The sequence below is a fragment of the Acanthopagrus latus genome, chromosome 1, assembly GCF_904848185.1.
Source record: "Acanthopagrus latus isolate v.2019 chromosome 1, fAcaLat1.1, whole genome shotgun sequence".
Lineage (NCBI taxonomy): Eukaryota > Metazoa > Chordata > Actinopteri > Spariformes > Sparidae > Acanthopagrus > Acanthopagrus latus.
Window position 1 is genome coordinate 16,456,861 of NC_051039.1, and position 27,910 is coordinate 16,484,770.

Sequence of the window (27,910 nt, forward strand, 5' to 3'; positions counted from 1 at the left end):
TTTAATAAAAAAAACATAGGTAATTTTTTATTGTTTTCCTTACAGCAGTTAGCAATAGTTTAACTATAGCAAGCCAAAAATAAATACAAATTTTAAATAATTTCAACAATGTGTTTCATTCAACAGAGCAACAGTAGCATTTCACGTTAATTGGGACACAGAGTCCAAGACACACAGACGTGACTTCCCGTCTGACTCTGTCACCTAAAGAAGTGATTAACATGGTTGGTTCTTTTCTTTTTTTTTTTTTATTCAGAAGCGATTAAACAACTGATTGTTGCCCCGTGTAAATTACAATGCAGAGAGGAAGCCACTGTAGTGTGATTGGACTCAGCCCAGCAGAAGCAGTTAGGAGACGATGTTTAACATGCGGGGAGAAACAGTAAGACATGAACAAAATACTACAAGCAAAAGTGCATAAATATTCAAAATCAAAACTGGAAATAACAGGTGCCCAAAAAGCTACCGCAGGCTATTTAGAAAAATCTCACCTGTGAATTTTTCATGTACAAAGAAAAAAAAGTTTGTTTATTTCAAAAAGGGTGTTGTGACAAATGTCAGTCACTTTTATTTTCCCTGACGGATGTGAAAGCACGAGGCAGCTGAGGCAACGGTGCCCTCGGTTAACCCTTTCATTAGAGTCCAGCTGTCCAATCAAAATTCTTCTCCAGCCTGTCGCAACATCCAATCACCAATCGCTGATCTATGTACAAGCACACGCAAGTTAACATCCATCTAAGCCCAAATCACCGGTTCCCTTACATCCTCTGATCCAAACAAGGGGAAGGTGAGTGGTTAAGATGGAAGTAGATCCAATAACTTACACACAAGCATACTCATACATCCACTCACACAGACAACCTCCCCTCTACATCCACTGTTAACTCAGTGCATTCATTTGTCATCGATCCTTCTCCATGACTTCATTTCCCTTTGTGGCTGCGTTGCTCCCATGTGCTTTTGGCAGTTGTACGGAGGCCTGGCAGGGCCACATAGTCTTTCTGGAAGCGTGAGTTGGGTGTCCTCTGTCGTTTCCTCTCCCCCTGCGTGGTGAAGAAGGCGTCCTGGAAACGCATGCTCGAGGCCGTGGACTACAAGGAGATGTGAGAAAACGGCAATGAGTGAATGAGAACACGTCCAAGGTGGCACAAGAATGTTTTGCTTTCATGCCATTAACGTATCAAACTTATGGTTTCAAGTTTATGCGTTTCCCAGTAAGTCTAATACTTACAAGTCTACGTTTCACCTTTTTGGGCAGGTCTTCATCTAATGTATAGACGTCTTCTCTTTTGGCCAGCACCTGAGAACCGTCTTCAAACTCCACCTGAGATTACATGAAAAGATTCAGCAGTTTTAAACTAATTGTCTGCATTCAAACATTTATCCAATTTATGAAATGAATGCTCTCTGTTTTATTGTACACATGCATACACAAACTTTAAGGTGCAATAAGCAAGATTGGGCCACCCTGAATTCATACAAGTGCCAGCAAATCTCCACAGTACCCGCCAACTGTATTCTTTATTATACATCCATGACTGTTGCTACCGTTAGCTTGTTAGCTCAGTTAGTAATACTACCAGGAGAGTGTTGGTGTTTACACAGGAGCTTTAGACTGCTAGGTGAAAGTTTTCATGGCCAGGGCTAGCTGGTTAGCATGCAAGCTTCAGTAACTGTATTGTTTCCGGGTGGTAATCTTCAAAATCTTACATTCAATCCAATATTTCCTTATCTGCTTAAAATACACTACAACTGAATATCAGTCAAAGGTAAGTTTATGATATCTGTGGTAAAGACACTAATACACCATTTTCTTTTATAAAGTACAAACTTAGTCTCTATAAGGGTGACTAAACATGATTTTAAACAGCTTTTAGTGCATTACCATTATAGGTTCACTTTGGATTTTGATTTTTTTCATCCTCCCCATTACAGAAAGCACATCAGCCAATTTCTTCATCATCATAAAAAAACTAAAAAACAGTGTCTCAATACTTCAAGTCTAAATGGTGAAATGTAAACATAACATTTTCATGTTGTATTTGCTGTAGAAATCAAATATTTTCTGCTCAAGAAGATCAAGTTGTTGTTTTGGGTTTTTTTTTAATCTTTATCTTATCTTTTTTATCCTGCCCTAAACTATTCCGTGCCTTATATCTTACCTTGACAATGAAAAGTTCTTGTTCAGCCTTATTCTAAAGAAGGACCCATCTTAGACCAAGTCTGTGCGTCACAGATGCATTTGTGCATAACTAATGGTTGACGCCCAGCTCAACTAAATAAAGCTTTAAGTGGAAACCGCATGACTCTAAGCCTAGTGAATATTTTAGTGAGTTTGAATAATGCAGATTGTCACCTCCTTCTCATCCTCCTCTTCTCACTCTTGCCATCTCTCTTTCTCTCCACCCATCTGCCTCCACTCTGTGTGAATGGCTTTTGCTTCATATGTATCTATCTTTTCATCCTCCCATCATCTTCCATCTCATCTCCACTCCCCCTCTTTAGTCACCACGACTTTCAGCACCTCCCTCAATCTCTGTCTCAAGTGTCCTTCCTTTTTCTCGCCCTCCATACACAGACCTGAGGATTCTGACAACGTCAGAGAAGTCACGATGATTCTGACGTTCGGGGAGTTCAGCAAGTTTACTGCGGTCCACTCTGACCAACAACTGAGTTAATTCAACATTCACAGGAAAGGGATTAAATCTGCAGAACTGGGTCATACGTTTCTCATGATTGTGTATGTCTATAGCACTGTGTGCGTGAGTGTGTGTGTGTGTGTGTGTGTGTGTGTGTGTGTGTGTGTGTGTGTGTGTGTGTGTGTGTGCGCGCGCATGTGTGTCTACCTACCTGGTACATGTAGGAGACATTAGATCCCAGGTATTTGGCACCATAGAACAGCCCATCAGGCCATTTCACTTGAACAGCCTCCCCGACTTCAGGAGGACCCAAGTTCACACAATCTCTGCTCTGAAAGTACAAGAGAATAATGGTCGGTCCGCGTAAGTGCCGGAGTGTGTTTCAAAACGTTCTCAAAAAGAAAAGTCATTCAAAGTGAGTGGTTTGATGTTGAATAGAGCCCTTTTTAGTTTTACGAGGTTAATGTCATGGTTGGACTCGATTCAGACCTAGCCTTGTATCCGGCTGTTGAAAACACAAAATTGCCTTCCAAATGATTTGTCTGAGCTGTAAGCAAACCGGGTATGTACTTCTGCTGGGAACGTTTCCGACCCACCATCATTTCAACAGCTTATTTTTCACACTACGTGTTGGTAACGTATGTGGGAAGACATTCAAAAGAAGCACAGTCCTCATTTGTTTATGAGCAGCCTCTCATAGTCTTTATGAAATATGGTTTTCATTTCAAATTTGAGTATTTTCCAGCCCCGAGAAAGAAAAATATGTACTTGGATTTCATCATGTCTAATATAAACATGAATTTCCATCTATTTATACATCTCAATTATTACTTTGGTGCAGTGCACAATATCAGAATAGTTTTACAGATAAAAATAAGTCAAGGTGGTTATTTTCTTTTACAATAATTGAAGGGGTGTACAACAGATGTTGGGTTAGACTTTCTTGCTGTCATTTTGAGAGATTTGTGAAAAATTCCATCTTATTCTTTTTACCAGCCTTTTTTATTTTTTTTTTCCTGTGATAATGAGCAAAGCGTATTTTACAGCAGTGAAACTGAAAAAACAACTCAATCACAATAACACCACATGAAGTGGATTTTTTTTTCTCCCAGCAGTGAAGTGTGGAGGGCACCAACACTTCCAACAGGTAAACATGAACTATGCAGTTACACAGAATGAGACAATTACAATTAAAATATCATCAAACCATTCAGAAGACATTACACTGAACCATATGAATCAGAGGCAATGAGGTTATTAGGTTTCGTATCTTCGCCTTGGACAGACGACTTCTCGCGGCTGTTTTGATTTTGTTCTGAACCTGCGCTCTTCTTCCACACTATACACCGGAATTGCCAGAGCCACTTCAGCCAGAGCTTTGAAGTGAAGGAGGAAATCCTGCAGCATGCACTCCTTCTGTACCGGCAGCATAGCTGTGAGTACAGGTGAGTGAGAACTAAAACCTTAACAGTAGACTGCTCTCTGTGTTCTCATGTGTCAAAAGGGCAGACAGCCTTCAGATTTTCCATCATTTAGTTTAAAAAAAATCAGCCAATCACTGAAATTATTTGGTTAGTGCGACCTCTGGTGTACAAATTGCTTTTTTATCTAAATAAGGAAAGGTTAATTAAGGCAGAGAGCATTAATTGTGCGTAGTGTTCAGTCACAGCTTCTGTGGTTCTCTTTAACAGTGTCGAGAACACTGAATGAGACTTCCATCTATTACAATAATCATGTGAACAGAAATGAATTTTGACTCATCAGGACCCGTCATGCCAGTGATTGTTTGCTTCTACGCTGACACCTCAGCTTTCTTAATGTATTCTGTTTAAAAGTGGAGACAACTGTATAGTCTTTATCCTCACAGTAGCAACTACCAACAGCAAAGGAGTTTATTTATTCATTTAGTCTATAATGGAGACGTGAAAGCAGATAGAGAAAGTGCCAGGCTGCCTGCCAGACTGGATCAACAGTCTGCCTTAATTTTCCCAGGAGATTTCATGTCCGGGGGCAGACAAAATAGCACAGTAAAAGCGAAGTTTATGGGGCACCAATCTAAACAGCGGATGGTTTCATTATTCTCTAGGCATTACATTGTGTAATCAACATTTACTTCATAATAAAAACCTTAAAGCGAGAAAACTTGCCCATTTCTCGTTAAATCTGACAAACGTTTCCAGAAATCACTGTTACTGTTCAACTGCAGAATAGTGGAAATTATTCAGAACTACTCCTGAGCTCATTGGTTTTTACAGATTCACAACTTACACCAAGTTATTAACACAAGCATCGAAGTAATCCCTCTTGCAATGACCATTTGAGAACCAATAATATCCCTTGAAAAGTGGAAGCCTACTTTCATAGCAAGGAGGATTTAATATTTGACATGACCTCAAACAACTGGGATGTGACCTCTTGAGCATGTCAGTAATTCAACATAATCTCACCACTATATCCTCGGGGTAGGTATCATTGGAGAACGAGCCGTCATCAAACATGACCTCGTAGAACATCTGGGAGCTGATCTCGGTGACCTTTGAGCTGTAGTAGCGCAGGTTCTTGTGTTTGGAGATCACCGTCTGGCCCAATGAGATGGACGCTTGGCACGCTCGCTGCTTCTAGTATACACAGAGAGCACAAAGCAGCAATTAGGCTGCTGTAAGACAATATATAGAGAATCATTTCAAACTTAAACTTCTATGATACTACATCATGACGAGGCATCATCAAGCACAGTTCGATTTAGCTGCATTTTAAAAGACTTCTTTGTTACATCAGGTGGCATCCAGCCATGCAGATAGTTTTGATCTGTCCAGATACTGAGCATCTTTTTTATTTCAGCCACGACTTCAACTGAAGAAAAATCCACTATTTGCATGGATAGATGCCACTAAGAGTAAGCCAGAAAATCTTTTCAAAATAAATTCCATCAAAATGCCTATTTATAATCCTACGCTCAGCCCCCAGTGGCATCTTTCCTCCACTTACATTATTTGACCAACATTTATAGACCTACTTCGAATGCAGAAAATGAAAGTAACACCAATCATCAGGTGTCTACAATTATCCCTATTAATTGGTCCTTTAACTTACAGCTGACGAACTCCGTGACTGGTGTCTATGGCAGGTGATTGACACCACATACGGCCAATCATCAGGCTCCATGGTCACACCGGCAGCATGAGCGCAGGTCACGTGAAAGGAGGTGGGACAGCGGCCGCATGAGCACTGGATACAAGCGCCTGCCTGCCGCTTCCCCGCGCAACGCTTACGACAATAGATGCACCTCTGTAAACACACAGACCAGAACAAACCGTCAACACGAAACACTGACAAGAGCCAGACGGGTCCAATTTCTTTTGAAGACAAGGCTGGCTTTATCTCGTAGTTCTTTAAAAAGGTCAGGCCAGCACTCAGCACCAAGTCCAGGCTTTTGCACTGAAGACATCAATCTTAAAAAAAAAAACGGGCCACAATTACATAGTTTTTTTTTTAAAATAGCTCGATAACAACAGCAAAGTCAGTCCACTTAACATATGAACCACTTCATTATCACAATGTGATTATAGAACACAAACATAAACCATGGGATGATTTTAAATTTTAGATGGGGGGGTGATTCCTTCCATTACAAAGACTTAAGCTAGGAGAGCCTGAGTGGTGAGACTTCTGAGCAAGAGTGATAAAGTATCGACTGAGAGTCTTTCAGCTAAAAATGTATGTCTAGGATGCAACTGTTAGTTTCCCCATCTCAATATTACTTTATGTATATATGGGGGGATAAAATAAAATCAACAGTGCCAATGTTCAACATAATTAAGGCACATTTCACTTCAAATTTGTTCATCTCTTTAATACACAAGGGTTTAAAAAAACAGAACTATGTTTGAGTACATCTATTTTAGAAAAGGGAGTAAAAGATTAATTGAGGAGTCTCACAGCTCAGGGAAAGAAGCTGCACCATAGTCTGGCGGCGCAACTTCTGTACTTTTCTCTATCTTTTTTCAGATAGCAGCAGGGTGAGCATTTTTCGGAATGAGATTTGACGACAATGAGAAACATAAAGGAAATATCGCCGGCCTTATCTTCCGCGACTAAAGACACGTTTGCATGAGAGAGAGGAGCGAAATGTTGCTGATTGACTAGTAGCAGGCAGTGGCGTGTATTTCAAGTTTATAAATAGTCTGACAATCAGTGATAACAAGCAGCCCCATTGGTCAATTCCAGTAAATACTTCTGATTTGATAAAGACAAGAACAGATTCTAATGGAAATAGCTTCCAGTGATGAAAAGGGTAGCTTGTGATGCAATGCTGCAAATGAGAAATGACGTAAAATGTTAAAGGAAGCACATACAGTTTGCAGGCATACAGAGGAGATTAACAATTTGGCCACAGCTGGGGTGACTGTAAATCAAAATTTTACATTCTCAGCCTGTCCTTTATGTATGTAAAGAGCAAACATCAATAAATAAGATCATCTGTCACATCTTGTCTTTCTTTCCCCATCTTTCCTATCAGTTGAAAACTATATCAAAGCAACCGTCAATGAGTGGCTTTATTGCATTAAAGGAGCCCTGACTGTATTCAGTGAAGCCTTTGGAACAGAAAGAGTCATTCAAACTCTGTATTTTCGCTTGAGAGACTCTGACTATGGGAAAACGGCGGTGAATTAAATACAAAAGCACACCAAGTGAATCATCGCTCGGTTGAGCCACGAACCTCGTACATCATTTCAAAACCATTGTGCGCTCCAAATAAACATATCTCTGAGATCTCCTCAGTGCCCTGTTATTGGAAACGGTGGTGTAAACAAAACACAGATCCGAGAGAATAAATGAGGAGAAGGAGAGAGATCCCAGTAGTAATAGTCGACATAAACATGCTATTTCACCACTACAATACCAGGAAAGCCTCAAATGAGATCGTTCAGATGACATCATTCAACGTTTCCACAACAAACCAGTGCTGCGATGCCTGTGTTGTGGTCTTTTTTTCCCCCCCGTTTGAGGTCTGCGATCAGTACACAACTGCACAATTGAGGACGTAATACATATACACAGCGCTTCCCGCACAAACATCGCCATGCATCCATGCACAAGCACACTCGCACCTACAATTTTTAAGACTGTTCCTCGGTTTTCTGCACCAAACAGCCCATCAAGTCCATTTCCTTTTACTGTGGCATCTCCCCTCTCCTCCCCGCCCACAAATCCCCGGCTCTTCCACTAAAGGGAAAGAATGACAACATCCTCCCATTATAACTCTACCCGCTCCCCGTTCCTCTCTCAACCCTTTCACATGCCTCCCATTTCACTCCATTTCCTCCACTCTCCTATTAAAACACCCATCTACGCTCTCCTCTTTTCGCTTCACTTCCCTGCCTGTCTTCCTCTCTTGCGCGCGCTGCGTTTCTCACATCTCTTTGAAGGTAATTTATTCATTAATCTAATTCCTGGGAATCCATACTGGAATATCCATACATGTTGACAGATAATATTTCTATATATAGACAAACCCCTCAGAGAATATGTATCAGCGGTAAGTGAGCTCAATTGGGAATTAGCTGGTTGGGAAATGAATTTCAGCTTATATAAAAGGGTCTGACGACATGTAAATTGTCATACCATTTTATTATTTCCGTGGAAGAACATGGTGTGTCAGGACAGCACAAAAATTGATCTTACGATCTTTTATTTCCCTGGTGCATATCATGAGGAATATCAATTGCCCTTGGAAGTATAACGCAGCACTGACAGGTGGTTGAAAAGGTGATGCTGTGCAAATTAAAACTTTTATAGTCCTCACAAGCTAAGCCTCCCATATAAATGCCCTTTGTTCATTTCTTTGAAAAATCAATAGCTAATCTAATTAGTTAACCTAGACAACTTTAATTAAATTTAACCTCTACAGCAGGCCTGGCCTCACCATTACAATTATCAGCTTAGCCTGCTTAATTCAGATATCAATTGAGGATCAGGAGCTATTGTGTACGGAGAGACGCTCAGAGAAGTCCTCTTTTCCTCTTGCAAGGGACCGCAAAAGGCAATGTGAATGCTTAATTCAAAAAAAGAGGGTGATGAAATTCCACAACGTTATCCCTTTTTTTTTTTTTTTTTTTTAAATTAACGACGCCTCTGCTGCTTCATAGCTCCTCTGTTTCTAAACTGAGGGACTTTTACTCAGCGCTTTTCTCGGTGACTAACTTGGCCTACATTTCATAAAGCCTTTTCCCATACCTCCTCAATTATGGACAGCGGTGTGCTGATGAACTGGCCTGGCCTGTCTCGTCCACCTATTGAGGCCAGCACGACAAGAGTCTGACTGACATGCCTCATGTGTGTAGGGGAAGGTGTGTGTGTGTCTAAACTAGTATTACTACACATTTTTGGTGTAAAAAAAAATATTTGTGTAGTGGAAATCTGTTTATATAGGTCTGAGTTTGTGTGAGTGTGAGTGAGCCTAACCCACTTTTCCCCATGTCTGCGTCTTCTCCGGGGTGTATTTGGGTGCCTGTGTTGAGCCATGCGTTAAGAACATTCCCACAGTAAATTATGAATGTGTGTGTTTGCGCGCGTGTGTGTTGTGTGATAGTAAATTATGAATGTACTGGATGCTGCAGGGGCAACGAGTCCAATGTAAGCTTTAAAAACACGTGGCTTGCGGAGCGAACGCACAATCGACAAAGTGAACAGAAGATAAAGGTTTCATGTCAAATGTCGATGAGGATAAGGTCTGTGTCATCATAACACATTTTCTTTTTTCCTCCTGCTGCAGCATGTGTGAAGGGCTTATTATTTATTCAAGCATGCTGTGCTGCTTTTCATATTTTACCTTAATTTAGAACTCAAAGAGGTTGTTTAAAGAGGCCCATCTGTTTTATCATCAACTGAAGCATGGTATCATCCAAAAAAGCGCTTGTGTCAGCATGCTAATTAGTCAGAAATTGGCAGCAGAAAGTTAAGATTGGGTGTCTTTATGTAGTGTGAGTAAAATGACTGTGGTAATAGATATATCCTCAGATCAGATACATCTTCCAAATGGGAGAAACTTTTAATACTTACACCTGATGAAAGCGTGTCTTTAAATCTCTAATCTGTGGTGTCAAGCACAAATTGGCACAGTGACAAACCTTATCATCTATACCTTAACATCATTTAACAGCCAAAAGAAAGTAAGTATTGTTTCATGACCTCAAAAAAAGAATTCAGATCATTGCAAGATCTGAAACATTTTGGCCACCATTGGGATCATGTCAGAGGCATTTTTTATGAGTGCCCCACCCTTTCCCGTCTGGACTACACATTTCATTTTGTTGAGATTTTGGCCGGTGGATATGGAGCCTGACTTTGTGGTTTGTGCTTTTCATATCCAAATGAGCTTAATTTCAATGTGGTGTGAGTAGATATGAACCATATCCCTGTAAATACCCTGTGAGTAATGTCACTGTGTCCACAAAGTTAGCGTCAGTTCAGTCGTATCCCTCCAACTATTTTCGGGTAAGGCACCCATGTAGGTGGTTTGGTTGGTTCCTTTATGGTGGAGTCACACGCTGGTGTTACAACTCTGAAGCCTCTATACACTCAGTTGCCAGTTTATTAGGAACACAAATTCAGTTTGATAGTATTCCTTTATCCAGGGAGGTGTTTCAAACATTCAGTGCGTTTACATGACACTCAAGAAAACCAAATTATTGGGTTAGTCTGACTGTGCATGTATACACCTTAGTTTGTCTAAAATTGGACCGGATTGGATTTCTCACAGTCAGATTAAAACACCTAGATTATTCAATTGACAGTCGCATTACTCGTGCATGGATACGTTCCATCAGATTGGATTCAAATTTTGCGATCTGCGCAGGCTAAACATTTTTTACCAGGGCCATGAGTCAAAAAAAGAAGGATGACGGCAGCGTCTTTTCACCGCAAGCAAGAGCGCCACTGTGCATCTAGTTTGTGCAATTATCATGTACACCAGAGATGAAATGTACAAAGATGTAGCTTTGTATCGCTCTTCGTACGCCATCTTTCTTGAATGCCGAGGAAGAGTTTGTTTGTGCTGGTGACGTGAAGAGGTCAGCCGGAGGTGGCTCTATTACCACTAATTGAAATACCACCTATTGTACCGTGGTATGACATGCTTCGGCCAGTAATTCAATTTTCTCACCGGCATGTATACTCGAACAGTTGCAGTTGTCCGATTAAGTAGCATAGTCGAACTATGGCTGTAATCCAACTAAGCTGTGCATGTAAACGTACTGATTATTTGGGGGTGGGCGCTTTTTCATGGCTTTATATGTATAGGACAGTCAAAGAAAGACAGGAAATTGGTAGCGAGAATAGGTATGACATACAGAGCCACAGGTCAGATTCTAATCCTGGACTGCTGCGGCGAGGACACAACCCCTGTACATGGGGCGAATGCTTTACCAACTGGGCTTCCGAGTTGCCTGAAAAAAGCATTTTAGCCCTTATTTTGGGGTAAAGTCACCAAACTTTTGCCATGTTTTTTATCAGATTATCAGACAGGTGATTCCTCACATGAAGGGTTTTACGTCCCATTGACCATTGAAAAGGAAGTTATGGTTCTCTCCCTGTGCCGTTAAGTATAACTAACTGAAATAACTGCACTGGTCCATTGCCAAGATGGCGGCCAAATGGCAAAACTTACCTAAAAGGACTGTGATGGCACCACAAACTGCAGTTTCCACAATTAGCATAAAGTTCAAACTGTTCAAAAAACCTGAATATTTTAACATTGATGAAGGTAGCAATTATCCCAGGGCTGTCCATTTGTCTGCAATGGTTTTGAGTAGATGAAACAAACTGCATATATCGAATTGTATCTTTTCATGTCATCATTGTCATCACTCTCAGCTCTTTTATGTCTAGGTTTTAACATCAAACTGATACTAATACAAATCGTTCAAATCGTTTCAGGGAGTTATAACCCATGCCCTGATCAATCACAGATGCATTTCATTTACGTGCAGTACATAACTGCTCAAACACAATGTAAGCAGCGAATGTACAAGCAGAATTCATCTCTGTGATCCATCTAGTGTTAAGGTATACCTCGCCAACACTTTGCTTTTTGCTGAGCTATCATGGTGCCCACAGTAGAGAGCTAACTATAGTGACAACATGTCAGGTCCGTTGAGACGCACTCCAGCTCTCTCATTAAGCAAACGCACACATGCACGCACACACACACACACACACACACACACATAACCACACATGTATAGACCAACACCCGCACACAGACAGCCCCCAACGCACACAAACCCCCACTCCCACCCACTAGTGGTTAATTATCTAGCTTTGATTGCGGGCATGTTCGTCTCACATTGTTAATTAGAACTGTGAACACTTCATTAATTAGACCGAGCCGGTCCTCAAGGACCTGGGGAATTCCAGCGCTGCATCTTTGTGTGTGTGTGTGTGTGTGTGTGTGTGTGTGTGTGTGTGTGTGTGTGTGTGTGTGTGTGTGTGCTCACCAGTTTATATCGCTGCATGGGGATCCTACTGGTATCAATGGGACTCCTCTTGGCTTCATCACTGAACCTCGCCTCTGGCAGCGCTACTGCACACATCACATGGGCCCATCTATAAAGACACACACACACACACACACACAAACAAATTAATACATTTCGATGATTAAGATGCACAGACAATGAATTTGTCGGAGCTCTGGAGATCAGAGATGAGTATGCAGATATAATCGCACAACAAAAGCCTGTCTCACTTGTCGTTTTGGGTTTTCTTCAGGGCTCCACCTCTGAGGTTACAGAGACAACATTCCTGAAAAAACATAAAGAGAGACAACAGAATGAGAGAGAAAGAACACATTTTTGTTCTCTTCAGTAAAGTCCTTAAACATGCTTATGCATAACAACTTGATTGTGTGTGGCACTAGGACAAATTTGTAGGAAATCTGCTGCACTGGTGTCGAAAAGGAGTCGTATTTATCTTAAATGTTTTACAATTCACTGCTTGTTTCCAATCAAAATGTGTATATCCTGTGACTTCCTCCTTATTTATTCTCTACACACGACATTTATTGTATGTCTGTTTCCTGAGGTTTCTTCCATTTCCTTGTTGTTAAAGTTTTTTAGGGGGGGAATTCTTTTTTAAGTTTTTCCTTATCTAAATCTAGGGTCTGAGGACAAAGGGTGTTGTATAATATACAGATCGTAATACTCCTTCAGGCAGGGCGATATCACAAAGTAGCTGCAAAAAGATCTATGGGACAGTGAGGATATTGGGAAACGCACTGCTGATTGAAGAAACATCAGCACTAGTAACAGTTCTAGCTCAGAGCGACTGATCTGGGTTGTCCTGCTCCTACATGTAGTAAGCAAAAAGAAAGCTTTCACAAAAGGGAGAAAAATTGTCTTACAGCTGTAAAGCTTCCTTCCGTACAGCGATCACACGACCACTGTTCGCTGACATCATCTGCAGCGACACCGTAGCAACCTGAGGGAGGAAGTGATTTGATGAAGATTAGAGGCAAAGATACAACTCTATAAAAAGCAGTCAAAAGTACTGTTAAACTGCTAACCTGGTGGCACAATGTCAACAAAACCATTCACAGAAAACAGCAAACTTGACAGCAAATGGTAAGTCTATCATCTTTTACAGGGAATGGAGGAAATACCGCGTCTGCATAGTTTCCACAGATTTTTAACAGAAGGATGGTATTGTTCCATGCAGACATGTACAATATTGCTGACTATGTGGAAATGGAGAGCTCTATGGTGTGTGTGTGTGTGTGCGTGTGTGCGCACGTGCAAAGCCGACAACACAGGAGGAAGAGGGACATTTACGCCTCTTTGTTTGGAGTGTCTGTGTGTTCATCTATGCATCCAAGAATTACAGACAGACCTGCACTGATGTGACAGCAGGCTCTGACACTTGTGCCTCTGGACCTTTGTAACCCAGACAATGTGGCATTACTGACACAGCAAAACCAACAGCAGTATGAAAAACAACAGTCACTTAGTGTAAATACCGTAATTTTGCCCAGTTTGGGTCTGTGTCCTTGGTGAGGCAGAACAGCACAAATGTTTTAGGAGAAGAAAACGCTGTTGGCCTCGGACAGAAAAACATTTTGAATTTGAAAGTAAGACAAATGTGTTTCTTTTCGACGCTGACAGTTGGTTGAAATCCATGGGCTCGAGGTTTTAGACACATAAGCTGGTGGGGAGGGGTTATCTGTAAAAAAACCACTTAAAGTCTGTATATGTGTGCATGTCTCTGTTCTTTTCCCTCACTATCCATCACCAAACCAAACATAAAATCTAAGCTCAACTCTCCTTCCTTTCTCAAGTTCAAATAACAGGAGAGAGGGAAAGTAACATCAACTGTACTTATTGTTGGGTCCCAAAAACCAAACTTGTGGCTTTTTCATCAGTGTCAAATGACATACATTTCATCTGGTACTCCCACACACGCACACTGAGCAGTAGTGGTACATATAGTGTGTGCAGCAGTTAAGCACACTCTGTACATACATAACACCTAGACACTCCAGAGTAGAAAATGAGGTGGGATCAACACTAGTGGCAGGAGAGTGAGGGATTGAAACTGACTTAAGGAGAAGCAATGTCATTTTAAAGCTGTGGATTCGGGACGGTGCGCAAGACTCTCTGGAAGTGTGTGTGTGTCCGTGTGTGCACGCCTGCAGGGGACTGTCTGAAAGCTTAAGATATTGGTGAAAATGTGTACGGATTGGAAAGGAGATCTAGAGCTGTTAAAGTCTCTGAATGAGGGATTGAGATAAAGCATAGTGTATCGTATCTGTATGTCCAGGGGAACAGAAAGGCTCTAGGGGGTTTTTAAGAGTCTGTGTGAGGGCCTGTTGCACTCGCTTGGGGCTTTTTGGACAGGAAGTATGTGTGGTGAAGACAGAGGATTCACCCTCATTCGGCTGACGAGGGAAATAAAATATACCAAACCACAAAGAGAGAGAGAGAGAGGGGGAGAAAGGGAAACAGAGAGGGGGTGGAACATTGTAACAGAGTGAGTCAGGACTTAAACTCACTCACCCTCTTAGAATGACATCAGGGGGACAAGCACAACATGTCAAACAAACACTGTGGCCTGGGTGAGGTAGGTGGTAAATAAATGCTATGAGGTTTAGAAACTATACTCACAACAGCAGTATTTCTACCTTTGGAAGCACAACACTCTCCTCACATGAACACACTGCTCTTTCCCTGTGTGTACGTACTTGCATGGACTTGCAGGCAACAGCCCTCACAGTAGAGCAGAGGAGAGGTGCCATCTTCCTGCAGCAGAGGGTTCGTGGGGGTTGGGGGGCAGTTCTGCTCCCGGAAGGAAAAGCAGATCTCTGGAACAAGGGGCTTGGTTCTTCTCAGACCTCTACACGGACGTGTCGGGGCCTCCGCTGGAGAGGGAGGTTTGGAGGTGTCCGTAGGTACAGGAGCCATGTTGTCCTCTGCTTTGTCTTCAGCCTGGGAAAAAAAACTGATTGATTTGTGTGTCATCTGCAGGAAAACTACAACTACATCTAACTTATCATCACCACAACCCATTTGATAAGTCTGGACGGTATTTACTGGTGCAATTGTTGATTCAGATCTATGAGTTACCCCCAATTTCCACTGGATACGTCTCCGCTGCGTTGCGTCTCCGCCACGCCAGCGGAGCTGATACGTTTCACTTTAGTCACTGTGTCAATCCCCACCAGGTCCGCTGCGCTGTGTATCAGCTCCGTCCCAGCTCCAGCAGTCCGGAGCCCTCCGGAACAGATACGCAGGACTTCTATTTCTGGCGGATGCTGGAGCACGATGCAGAAATGCAGATGAATTTAGCATGGAGCAGACAGGAAGTCAAGCGCCGAAATAACAAACTTCCGGTTACCGGAACTCTTTGGCCTCGTGACGCCAGCTGTCTACCATACTGCGCCGTGGCGGACTCAGACCGCAACCGGTGGGGACTGCCGGATGGCGGACGGCGGAGCAAATCCGGATCGGAGCTGCAACGCAGCGGATCCAGTGGAAATTGGGGGTTACAGAGAGAATCATCAGGTTAGGGAATTCCTTTTTTCAAGGCCCTGACTAACTAACTAACTAACATCAAGGAACAAGCTGCATCAAAGGCCATTATGTGCTGCTACATGTCTCCTGTGTCTTGGCCAAAGAGCTGCACCTTAACTCCGCAAAGATTATAGCAGACGGCCAACAAGCCTGTGCGTTCGGCACTTGCACACAAGGAAAACCCTCTCTGCAGATATACAAATGGAACCTCGCTAAACGGGTGAAATTTTGGATACTACAACGACAGACCTGAGGGGCTTTTCCCTTTCTTTTTCCCATTATGTGCACTGATCCAGTTACCTGAACAGCCAATCACAGTGATTTCTCTCAAAGATGAGCCGTTGCTAATTCTACATGCTCAGTCAGCCAAAGAGCAGCACCATGGATTTTCAATAAGCACCCCAAAACGCCTGATGACTGGCCGTTGACCCGGTGTGTCTTTAGTTGTCACACTGAGCTAATAATATTCAGGAAACACAGCTCTATTTATTTTAAATGTATAGATACAATCTCAAACATACAACGTATCGCTGCAGAGTGGCGATAATAAAGAAATCTTATTAACCTGCAATTTTGGCAACAAAAACAATAGAAAATTGTTGATGTAAGTATTACACTGTGAAAAAGAAGAACACATATGCGTTCCAGGTGAGATTAGAATCACTGACCAGCACAGATAAAAGTTAAATCACCCCACATAAATAGTTCCTGTAGGATTATGGCCTGAGGGGCAAAAGCAAAGAGTCCAGCTGTATGTGATCTGTTCATATTGATTTCTCCATCCTCAGCTTGGTGGCAGTCCTATCTAAACAGTGTGCTCACATCTCGGTGCCAGTGAAAACTGTAATGCACTGCTTGTATATTTGAGTTAAACCCTCCTTTACCTGATAATAGGGCATGAAGAGTGTGCACACCGCGCAGTATGGCTGCATGGTGGCAGCATGTGCATTGTACTCCCTCTCTGCTGTGAAGCAGCTCTTCCTGTTCTGCCAAAGGTAGATGAGGGGCTTTGCCCACGCTTCCATTTCCTGCTCCTCCTCCTCTGCCAGGTTTGCTTCAGGGGGCTCTAAGTGGAGACAAAACAAAGCCTCACAAGACTGCAATCACTTATCTATTCAACTGGTGCCTCTTTCACCCAAATGATGATTCATGCAAAACAGAGTGCAGACCTCTGTCTTTGCTAGTTTGTTAATTAAGCCTATTCTGAGTCTGAGACAGTTGTGTGACCTGAATATCAAAACAGCAGCATGCATCATTCTCACAATTGACTTCAGCAGTATTAAGAGACTTGCTGCTAAGTCAGATCTAATCCAACTACTGTGGTGACAATCTCCTCAAACAATTCCTGTTCATGAAATGGCCCAAAATGATTAACAGCCCTCATCATCATAAAATATGTCTCTCGCAGCCATGGTCATTTCATGGTCATTTCTTACTCAGGGATAAACAACTAAATGACTGCTGAATTATTCATCCTTTTTCACAACCATGGAGATGATGAATGTGACCGTGTATGTATATGTGCATTAGTTGTTGTTAATTGTGGGCCCTCCCACCCACACTGTTGTAACCATGAAAACAAATAAAGTATCTATCACGAGGCCATTTTACTGTGGTAAGCCTGAGAGTTAAATCTGTTTGGGTTATGCGTGCACTGATGTCAGAGGAATCATTTGGTGGGGACATTAAATGTGAAAAATGAGATGGGGGAAGTGGGGACCACACAGTGAAATGGTTCAATGGTTTTAAACTACTCAGTGGGAATAACACAAATGTTACCTGACATTACTTAATATTTAAAAGTTTCTCATTAAAATAATTAACTCTATTCCATCTGAGCTGACTTTCTTGCTAGAAACAAAGAAAATGTTTTTAAAGAACACTTTAAATTGGCTTTTGGTTTAAAAAACAAAAAGTAATAGAAACGGGATTCTGCTTCACTGCAATGCAACCAGCAGAAGTCAAAGCATCATGGTTTCTGGCTTGGTGCCAACCACAATACAGCACTGACCACAACAGGAAATGTCCCTGTTTTTTAGATTTTTATTGAAATGAGCATAGCTCTTGGCTTACAGTAAGTTCATGTGTCACTTTCCGTATGGTGGGAGTCTTTTCAAGGCTAAATCTTCACGATTCCTGTCAATAAACTGCATGTGTGAGTGCATGCTTTGACTGGACAAAGTTTTTTGCTTCAAACCAGCATTGTAAATACATTTTGGCCAGGCTGTTTGAGGGTTAAGACATGGTTTTAGGGTTAAGGTTAAGGTTGGGCATTTAGTTTGATGGTTATTGTTAGGGGCTAGGATACTGCTGTAAATGAGGGTCCTCACAAGTAATGCATGACAATCGTGTGCGTGCATGTGTGTGCCCACCATCATCACTGGCAGCCTGCTGTTTCACTGCAGTGGGTACAGCCCTTGCAGTAGGTTTCCTGAGTGGGTGACGCCAGCTCTTAGTGGTCCTCTTCACTGAAAGTGCAGGGTACTGGCGGCAGAAACAGGCATCATTGAGAGGCATTAGAGTGCAAATAATCTGCATTCGTATAAAACTTTAGCAAAAGACTGAATGTGTATGATTGTGTGTAAAAGAGCACTCACGGCACAAACCTCTCCCGGTTCCAGGCCTGATTCATAACACTTGTAGTTACTGGTATCATTTTCCTCCTCTTCTTCCTCCTCTTCAGACGAGTCGCTGCTGTTCTCTCCCTTGGCACTACTTTGCTGCTCCGCCTCTTCGCCATCAGATCCCCCTTCTTCCATGTCGGACACACCGTCCTGTTCACCTCCTCCCATTGCGAGAGGTGAAACAGCGGTGTCTGAGTGGAGACTCTCCTCTGCCTCCCTTTGTCTCCCAAGCTCCCTGCACAAGGAAAGGGCTTCAGACGTATCTGCTTCCCCTCTGTGAAGCTCATAATCTCCACAAAGCCCAAGGGGCTCGACAGCACCGACTGAAACTAAGGAGGTGGGCTCGAGCTGGGCCCAGGTGAGAGGCCCACCATCCTCCTCCTGGTTTACTGACTCACGGAGGTCTTGTTCTGGGTCCTCCAGGTCTGTGACCTGTTTGCACTGAGGCTCAGTCCACATGGTGTAAGGTAGGGGGTCATGGGTAAAGTCAGAAGGGAGTTCAGGGTTCAGACTCTGGATGAGTACTGCAGAACTCTGGGAATTTAAGTTTTTCCAGATGCTGCTGGAGAATGGTTTGGGCTCTATGTATGGGTTCTGGGACGTACAATGTGAGGGGGAGTATGTAGTGTTGTGGTGGAGTTGTAATGCTGTGTGACTGTCACTGTGAGTGCATAAAGGAGGGGAAGGGGCTGGGGGATTATTGTTTGAGGTACCAGTTAAAAGAGAATCAGCAGTGCTTAGACTCAACACACAGTCTCTCTGAGCTGAGTCCTCGGAGCTAACTTTACTTGCTAACTCTGTTAGGCCGTATTGCTGCTCTGTTTGCCGTGCAGTGTTCTGAACTAGCTGGCAAGGGGAGGCATCGCTCTGTCCAGTAGTAACATTTTCCAGCTTTGTGCGATCATTTTCTACAGCAATTTCTGGCATTATTAGCATTTCATGGACACCACCAGATGTTATTTTGTGCAGAGCACTGGCAGTTAAATGAGCCGTGTTTCCTTCTAAACCAGACACCGCTGCCCCTTCGCAATTATACGCAGAATCTAAATGCCAGTTGTTGGCATGTTCTACAGTGAGGGGTTCTTTTGACATTAAGTCAGTTTCGCCCTCTTCCTGTTTGGCTTCTTGTGAGGACGGCGAGCCAGTTGGCGTCTCTCGTTGGAGGACAGGTGCAACCTGGTGACAGCACAAAGTTGTTTTTGGGACCTCAGTTATCCCATCATTTGCCAGGGTGAGGGAGGGCATCTCTTGCGTCAGTACAGGTGGCAGAGGGCAGATTCCAGCCTTATCTTCTGGCTCTGGAGTGAGTTGTGGCATATCCACTGCATTCCTCTGTAGCAGAGGAGGGGGAAGATTTTCCTCAGTGCTGCTTTTTTCTAAACTGCAATTGTGTCCTGCAGGGGAGAAGGAGCCACATGATGTGTAACTATCCCCCTCTACTGGCTCAATTTTGCTATCATAAAGTGCTTCTGTAGTGGAGTGTGGATTGATATGTTTTGGATCACAAACTGTGTCCATTTTATCTGCTTTAGCAGTGCTGTTAGTGTATTTCTCGGCATCTGTGTCCATGCTGCTGTCAGTGTTTGGTGTTATGCTTAAAGTGTCTTCTCTACATGAGGAAATAGCTGTCTGAGTTTTTGAGTCAGGAGGACACAAGCTTGCCTCGGTCACAAGAGAAGTGCTTGTTATGTGAGAAGATGAATGTTTGTTGTCCTCCAGGGGAGGAACCCTGATAGAGCAGTCCTGAGAAGTTGGGAGGTGTTGTGGTTCAGGAGTACAACACCTTGACTCATTATTTTCAGGATGCATCTGTGTGGCCTCAGGCCATTGTCTGAGTCCTTCAGGAGTCCTGCTCGTGACCCCTGACCCTGAGAGGTGATGAGGGTCAATATGAGTGTCTGTCTCTGCCTTTAGGTCATTCTTCACCGGTAAGGCAGGGGAGGGAAATGTTCCGCAGGAAGAGTTTTGGGATGGCTCCTTCTTGGAAAATCCCAAACTGTTACTCTCCACACGATTTACTTTGACCACACACATCTGTCTGCAAGGACCTGTTGAAGAAAAATCTATCATCAGGTAAACAAGAGCGGCAACAATATTTTTGTAAGAAGAGACATCTCATAAATATAGGAAAACAGGTATACACGCAAACTGTATCACTCATATACACATCAACACATACATACTGCACACTTCCTACCAGGCCAGTTTTCAGCACTCTTCACATCAAAATGATACCTTAAGTCACGAAAAGCCTCCAGTGACGGGGTCAGACACTTACCAGGAAGCTGGACAGAGTTCTGATTCGGGTTGTGCTTTGAGTCAGGCTCCTTTTTCTTCTCCTTCTCATCCTCCCTGCTGGTTGTCCCTGCCACGGACCTTCGCACCTTGGGCCCAGGTGGACCACCAAGACCTTTCCTCTTGCCGTTGCTCAATGCTGAGCTGCCATCTAGGCCAACAGGCTCCTCCGTGGTTCTGAGGCGCTTGGAGCGCATACGAGAGTGGCTGCTGCTGTTGGAAGGGAGACAGATCAAAGAGGATTGAAACTCAAACACCCTGATTAATACCCATAAGCAATGAGAGCCAGTATGGAAATTTCTGACTTAAGAGACAAGGGCATTTGGCTTTTGCAGCTGCCAAATATTTTTGGCCGCATAAATTAGGCCACTAGCCATTGGTGGCCACCATCTGAGCCACCAAGTCTTCATCATCAACACAATCTAATGCTTAGGATTTGTAATGGTTTCTAAATAAATTTTCTTACCTGATTACAAAATGAAATTAGCCTGTCTTTATTAACATTCAAAAAGTATTTTTATAGTAATCACTTTATATGTTATAAATATTCTTTTAGCAGCAATCCTATTCCAGTACATTACCCTTTATTAGCAGGTTTGGTCTTGCGTCGGCTCTGCAACCAGCTTTGCAGCTCGGGTGTTGAACTGGGAGTGGCATGTGTGTGGTCAAGAGGAGCAGAATCTTTTCCCAGCATCCAGTTAGGGTAGCGGTCAGGTTGGAAACGTTTAACAAAGGGTTCCATGGATATCTTCACCATGTCCCTGCTACATGTGCACTAGATGAAAGAAAGAGAAGCAGAACAAAATAATCTCTCTGCTATGCTAAAACATGAAGACACCGTGCAGTGTTCACCATTAAGCCTAAATGACAATCCATTCTGTTCAGTTTGACACTGTATAGTCAAAATGTGGTGCGCAGATTTAAGGGAAAATTGAGCTGAATGTTACCTGTGTGGCCACTTTTCCATAGTCTATCCAACGCAGAGTGGCAAAGTTGGTGGACTCCGCACAGTTGAAGCCATGATTAAAGCCTGCATGATAGCCATAAGGGAAGGTGATCATGAACTCTCCAGCTTCCTGAGTAATCTAGGGATAGGGAAAAGATGCAGACAGAGGTATTATGTCATAAGCATCCAGCAGACAAATGTTGAAACACTTTAGTGGAAACTTTTGGGTTTCTAAAAAAGCGAAAGAACCAAAATAAACCAGTCAAAATGAGCACTGCTAATTTCGGTGGCAAGAAAAGCTGTTTTCAGAAAGTTGGTAAATAAAAAGCAGTATAAATGGCAAGAAGGAGGACAGAGTCGTTTTTCACAGGGGTGAGAGCCTACCTTATCAAAGGGAATGCCATACTTCTTCAGTATAGAAGGAGAGATTAGAGTCATCTTGTGACGAAGAAAAGCCTCACACCCCTTGAAGCTGTTGGGAAAGAAACCTGAAACAAACGCGCACATACACACACCATTAACATAAAGTCTAAGTAAACCAAAATATCAGACATACAAAAAAAAAAAACACACGACAAAAAAGCTGACTAAGCAGAGTTTGTTAAGATCTGTCATTATACCATCTTGAACTTTTACAAATTCACCTGAGAATTCGACAAAGAAAAGTTTCAGCACTGCAGGCTTAGACCCATTAGCCTCATTTTAGATTAACTGTCTAAGGTCTTACCTATGTAGGCATGAATTGAGATTCTTCACTTGAAACACTTTAACATTTATTTAGTTCTAAACTTAATCATATACGGTAGGGTTCATTTAGCCCACTGCTGCCTTATAGCATGGATTTTAAAGTGGTTTGTCGATACATTAAGCATCTCTGTCCACTTTACGTCTCTACTAGTAGCACTTTTTGCTTGTTTGTGTTCAGAGCTCATTAGCATTCTGCACCTTAAGCTGCGCCATTACCTCTCGTGCCCTCTCGTAGCCGAGTTTAATTTATGTGCTGTACTTTGTTGTTTAATGCAGACCTGCTTCTGTATGCTGCGATTGTTATTAATAATTATTTAATTACTTCTCTCGGCTCCATTTAGACAGAGAATACAAAGAGAATATAAATGATCCATCCATTTTACCTGTGGCCAGACGCTCCAGTCTCTTCCCGTGCTCAGGGGGGATGGCATACCTGTTACGAGACACCAGATAGATATTATTTTTGACTGTGTATGTAAATACTCTAAACATGTTTTGTGCATTATGGCTGGAATGTATCATACTCTGGTGGTTGCAGACTGCCATCAAGTGGTGGATAAATGAATAAATGCATGAAGGCTGATAGACCCTTTCCAGCACTGCACTATTGATAAACACATCAAGATTACAACACAAAGAAACACAGTAATCCCTTGTGTTATATGTATATTCAAATTCACTGTTAAACCCCTCAAATAACTTGCCACTAGCTTCTTTAATGCACAGGTTGATACTTTGTAATTAAGAAGCTTGTAATTTGTCTGTGAAATAACAATAATGCATCTAAAATATGGAGCCTTGTTCTGTCTCTGACAAAATAACCATCACTAATTGCCGTTAAGAGAATCTTACTTTGACCTTATTCTGCATTTTCTTACATCACACTGCTGACGCAATCTGAATTTAAACTGTTCCAAAAGTTCCCGGTAGAGAAACCTCAGGAGCGTGACAGAATTCCCCCAAGGTTTGACAAGGCATTCCATTTGACTAGCACCATCCGCCCTCAGGTCTGTGGCATTTCTATCATCATATCACCTGTCAGCTTAACAGAGCAGTGACAGACAGGGTGAGAGGGAGAGGCAACCTCAGGTAGAGGTGACACAGGGAGTTGGAGGGGATTGAGGAGAGGGGAGAGAGAGAGTTGAATCTTTAAGCCGCTCCCCTCCAGGGACAAGATGTCAAAATAGCAGCAAGATGAAAGAGTGTATGTCAGTGTTTGAGTGTGTGTGGTGTGTGCCACATGATAAGGGTATGGATGTGTGTGGGTACTTGCCGCATTAGGCTGTTCCTTGTGCGTGTGTGTGTGTGTGGGACTGTGTATATGTGTGTCACTGTCTGGCTGTGACACTGATCCCTGTGGGGTTGCAGGGCTCACTGCTCTAATGAGCAGAACTCCCTCCAGGGCAAGAGGGAAAGAGAAATGGAACAAGCCAAGCTGACAAAGAAATAAAAAGCAAACTCCATTTTGATCTACCTGCATTCTTCACCTCTTCTTTCACAATGTCATTATAACCAGAACCTCCTTAAAAAACAGCTCCTTTCATATTAAAGAGCGTGTATGCTTTGACTAATACTAATTAGTCCAGTGCAAGACACATTCTGCGACTGACTTGATCGTGTAACCATGTGCTCTAGTTGATACTGAATTTTTGTAAGATAGTTTACTGACTTGAATGTACGTAATTTTTTAATTCTATTAACGTAACACTAGATCCAATTTTCTAAGTTGGTAAAAACGTGTAATCACATAAATGTAGAGAAGAGGTCTCAGTCTCACAGAAAAAAAGAACCCCTTCACACTATATTTCAGAGCTGCGCCTTGTCATTAGGGCTGAGACGAAAGAGTCTAGGGGACGGTTGCAACACGGACTGCTTCTCTTGCAATATGGATGTTGCAAACTGCTGCAAACTGTAGCCGCTAACTGGCACAGGAGCTGTGGACCACCAGAGGGAGGAGGTTTCGAGGAATATGCATCAGAGCCGGGAAAGGGGGCAACACAACTGGGCTCAGCCGCCTGTCAGTGGGCCCAGCCAGACTAGGACCAAACGACAGGGAGCGTCTTTACTGTTAGTGGGGTGAGTTAATATTATAGCACGATACAGACACAGAAAGTGTCTTCAATGTACATAGCATAGGATTTACGAGATTGGGACCATTTGACTGGTAGAACTAGTAAGCTGGTTGTTTACAGCACTAATGGGTGTTACATGTTGACATATTTAGTTAAAATTTATAAATAAAATGACATACAGTATTTGATTGACTGGTTAAACTTCAATTTTACACTGACGCATGACAGCTTCCAAGAAATCTAACCATATGCTATAGCCCTTGGAGAATAACAAAGCCCCGTAGAAATTTCACATCCACGGATGCCTCATCTAGTCTTTTCTGCTCCACATGTTGTACCTTTTCTATTCTCACAAGTATTTTGACATGCCTAAGTACACTCAGTCACTTATCGCAGGTAACCACCTCATCAGTGTGAAAATGTGCACTAAGGGAACCAAACCCCCAAGCTGTATGCAATAGAATGGTTGGGTTAATCAAATGAAAGCTATGAGGATCTATGTGATTCACCATTTAAATCTACTTCAATCATGAGAAAGATTTAAATGGAGAGCGCAAAAGTTATGGAATATATGGAACGACAAGGACATCTGTAGATGTTTGCCACATTTACTGTGCTGTATATTCTGCCTCATATTTCCTTAAGATGCCACACTGAACAACTGATGTGATCAGAAATAAGTCACAGTCCTAACAAGACAAGTGCCACAATAGAATTAAAATGAATAGATCCTTAAATGGGAAAGCTATCATGTCAATGTGCACCACATTTAAGAACACTGCAGCTGCTAAATTTAGCGAATGACAGATTAAATACTGTTGCATCACTCCAACTGCCTGCACACCGACTTAACTACACAACCAATGATTTTATTCAATTTGATTTGACGTGATGCTTGCCATTTAAAAAATTCTAGCTCTGTTATGACAGCACAAACTTTTAAAAAGGTTAAATAGTCAGGGAAACGAGAAAAAAGCCACAAGGCTTACTTTTATTCTAGTCCCGTGGGAAGGGAAGACGAAAAAAATTCCACAGGGTGACACCTCCATTAATCCCAGTTTAACTGTACTTAACTTGCAGTGTTGGAGCAATTAAGGGTATCTATGGCAACAAGCATCATTGGAAACCACAGAAAAGTAAGAGGATGTGATCATAAAAATAAGTAAAGTAAGTCTGTATCTAGTAATGCTACCCCACAAATGCTTAATTAAAAGTAGTTGCAGTTTAAAATTATGTTTGTTGCTGGTAAATCTGTTGATTTTTCTTCAGGTTAATCAATAAGTGGTTTGGTCCACTGCCCCTGCGACCCGGCCCCAGATATACAGAAGAAGGTGGCTGGGTGGAATGGTTTGGTCCACAAAATGTCAAAAAATGGTGGAAAAAGTCAAATGACACCCCCAAGTGTCTTGTTTTGTCCACAAGCCAAATATCTGCAGTTGAATATGATAGAGGAGTAAATAAATCAGAAAATAAATCACATTTAACCGGAAATCAGAGAAGTTTACCTTTTTTTTTTTCTTAAAAAACTGCTCAAACTGATGAATCCACCATCACAATATTTGGGATTCATAACTAACAACTAATTGACTAATCATTTAAACTCCATAATGAAGATAATACAGTACATTTTCACCGTTATATGGTGTTAATTCAACATTGTGATTACTTTTATGGCTGTTTTCATGGTGCAGTAACAAATGACATTATGTCGCACAATTCTAGCATCATTCTGTGTTTATCCCCCGTCCCACACTAACCAGGACTTGGGCTCTCCAAAGTGGAGGTAGTTGATGCTGTATAGGTCCATATCTTCAGTGTGCCAGGAAAAGGTTGTCTTCCACATGCCAAAGTAGAGATATGGAGTGTTAACCCCTTGGATGGATACACCGCAGTCCTCCTCGATAACATCCAAGATAGAGTTAAGGTGTCCAATGTTCCACTCTTCCACATCCTAGAACATTAGAAACAGCAGTGAGATGGGTTTAGGGATGTCCAAAATCAATCCTGCAGATTAGTAATCTGGTTCAGAATGGCATTTTTTAAATCTAATCAGCCTCAGCTATATAAAAATATAATTTAACTGACTGTACTCCCGGTTGGCTAGTTGTCAAATCTCCCACTCTCTGCTAAAAACTAGGACCATTACCTAACAAGAGGCACTGTACACAAGTAAAAGGTGAAGCAAAAAAAAAAAATCCGCAGTCTGAAAAAATAATATTTAGAGAGTGGGAGCAGTGAGCAATGCAAGCAGCGCCACGTTGGGGTGAACACAGTCACGCTGCTTCTATTTAAGTGACAAAGTTAAGTGTACTGAACCTCTATAGTGTTGCAGCTTAGAGAGGTTGCTTGGGTTTGAAAACTGGATTTGAACTTGAGTGCCCTAATTTCTTCAAGCAGGGTATGTAAGGTTGTTCAAGTTTTCTGCCACATCGACACTCATGTTTTTACAGAAACTACACAACACACACAGAATGCTTAACGACCAATGAAAAGCTGTGATGAAGGCTACATTTTACCATCAAATTATCTAAAGCTAGCTTTTCTGATTTTTAAGTAACATAGGTCTACTTTGGGAAGAGTGCACTCCGAACCTGTTATGAAGGACAATTGCTGAATAACAGATTGGACCTCAGTGACACAATTAAAGTTGCTGTGTGTAAAATCTTTAAGTTAGTTATTCTGATGGTGTACGTTTCTTTGGTAGTTACATGGAAAAATTCCAGCGTTAGTGTGGACTACATGTTGCTTTGTGTGTCCTCACACTGGATTTGGAAGAGCTTAAAATCACTCAGAGTAGAATTGGGAGCAAAAAACCAGATTAATATGTTTTATTTTAGTTTTATTTTCATTGCAAAAATCCAATCTAAAGCCACATTTTGCCAGCCAAAATAACAAGGTGAACTAAGTTAAACTATGTAAAATCCACCAAAGTGATTTCCACTATCATGCCTCCTCCTGGGAGAGCAAATATTTAAAAAAATGGCCTCTAAAGAAATTAATGAAAATGAAACAAATACCATATAGGCACTGAATAACAGGTGGCTAAAATAAACACATGTATAAAAATAAGGGAATGCAGACAGGAAGAAAGCAACAAAAGCAGAGGAAAAAGTAATCTACCTCATCATAAAGGCTGCCACTGACATCAGCACCATAGATGGGTGAAACAAAGGTGAGGTTCTTCCAGTATTTCCTCTCAAGGTCTTCGTAATTCAGGTAGCGAGGTGTACAGTACCTTCAGAAGAGAAAACCATTAGATTTGGTGGTGTGAAAAGCCCTTTGTAATCAAAGAATGAAGACCTTTTAAGTACAAAATGACTATCAGCTATAATTTATAGCCTAAGCATATATTGCTCTGGCACTTCTTAAATGCTCATTCAACTCATGGAAATATTTGCTCTGAAAAACCACACATTAGTGAAGGTCTTGTAGATATAATCATGTATGCTAAAAGTATATTGGTTTAACATTGTTAAATGGTGTAATACATCAGTCACGTACCCTGTGGACTAGAAAACCTAGA

At 42.0% G+C, this 27,910-nt stretch overlaps 1 protein-coding gene across 6 annotated transcripts in view; it reads right to left on the reverse strand.

Annotated features, from left to right (window-relative positions):
• kdm4c (lysine (K)-specific demethylase 4C) overlaps positions 1-27,910 on the reverse strand; it is a 31,436-nt gene continuing 3,526 nt past the window's right edge. The window contains exons 4-22 of one of the 6 annotated variants that reach the window (XM_037097998.1): positions 27,508-27,622; positions 26,145-26,338; positions 22,699-22,748; positions 21,953-22,056; positions 21,570-21,707; positions 21,204-21,397; positions 20,606-20,835; positions 18,301-20,375; positions 18,076-18,187; positions 16,588-16,769; positions 14,875-15,118; positions 13,042-13,118; positions 12,388-12,443; positions 12,137-12,245; positions 5,733-5,927; positions 5,087-5,257; positions 2,851-2,970; positions 1,232-1,324; positions 1-1,091 (exon numbers count right to left, since the gene is read on the reverse strand). In XM_037097998.1, the coding sequence (XP_036953893.1) occupies positions 924-1,091; positions 1,232-1,324; positions 2,851-2,970; positions 5,087-5,257; positions 5,733-5,927; positions 12,137-12,245; positions 12,388-12,443; positions 13,042-13,118; positions 14,875-15,118; positions 16,588-16,769; positions 18,076-18,187; positions 18,301-20,375; positions 20,606-20,835; positions 21,204-21,397; positions 21,570-21,707; positions 21,953-22,056; positions 22,699-22,748; positions 26,145-26,338; positions 27,508-27,622 (4,627 nt within the window). In that variant the 3' untranslated portion in view covers positions 1-923. The remainder of the gene's footprint in view (positions 1,092-1,231; positions 1,325-2,850; positions 2,971-5,086; positions 5,258-5,732; positions 5,928-12,136; positions 12,246-12,387; positions 12,444-13,041; positions 13,119-14,874; positions 15,119-16,587; positions 16,770-18,075; positions 18,188-18,300; positions 20,376-20,605; positions 20,836-21,203; positions 21,398-21,569; positions 21,708-21,952; positions 22,057-22,698; positions 22,749-26,144; positions 26,339-27,507; positions 27,623-27,910) is intronic. The other 5 variants (XM_037098003.1, XM_037098018.1, XM_037098011.1 and 2 more) reach the window with 5 other exon arrangements.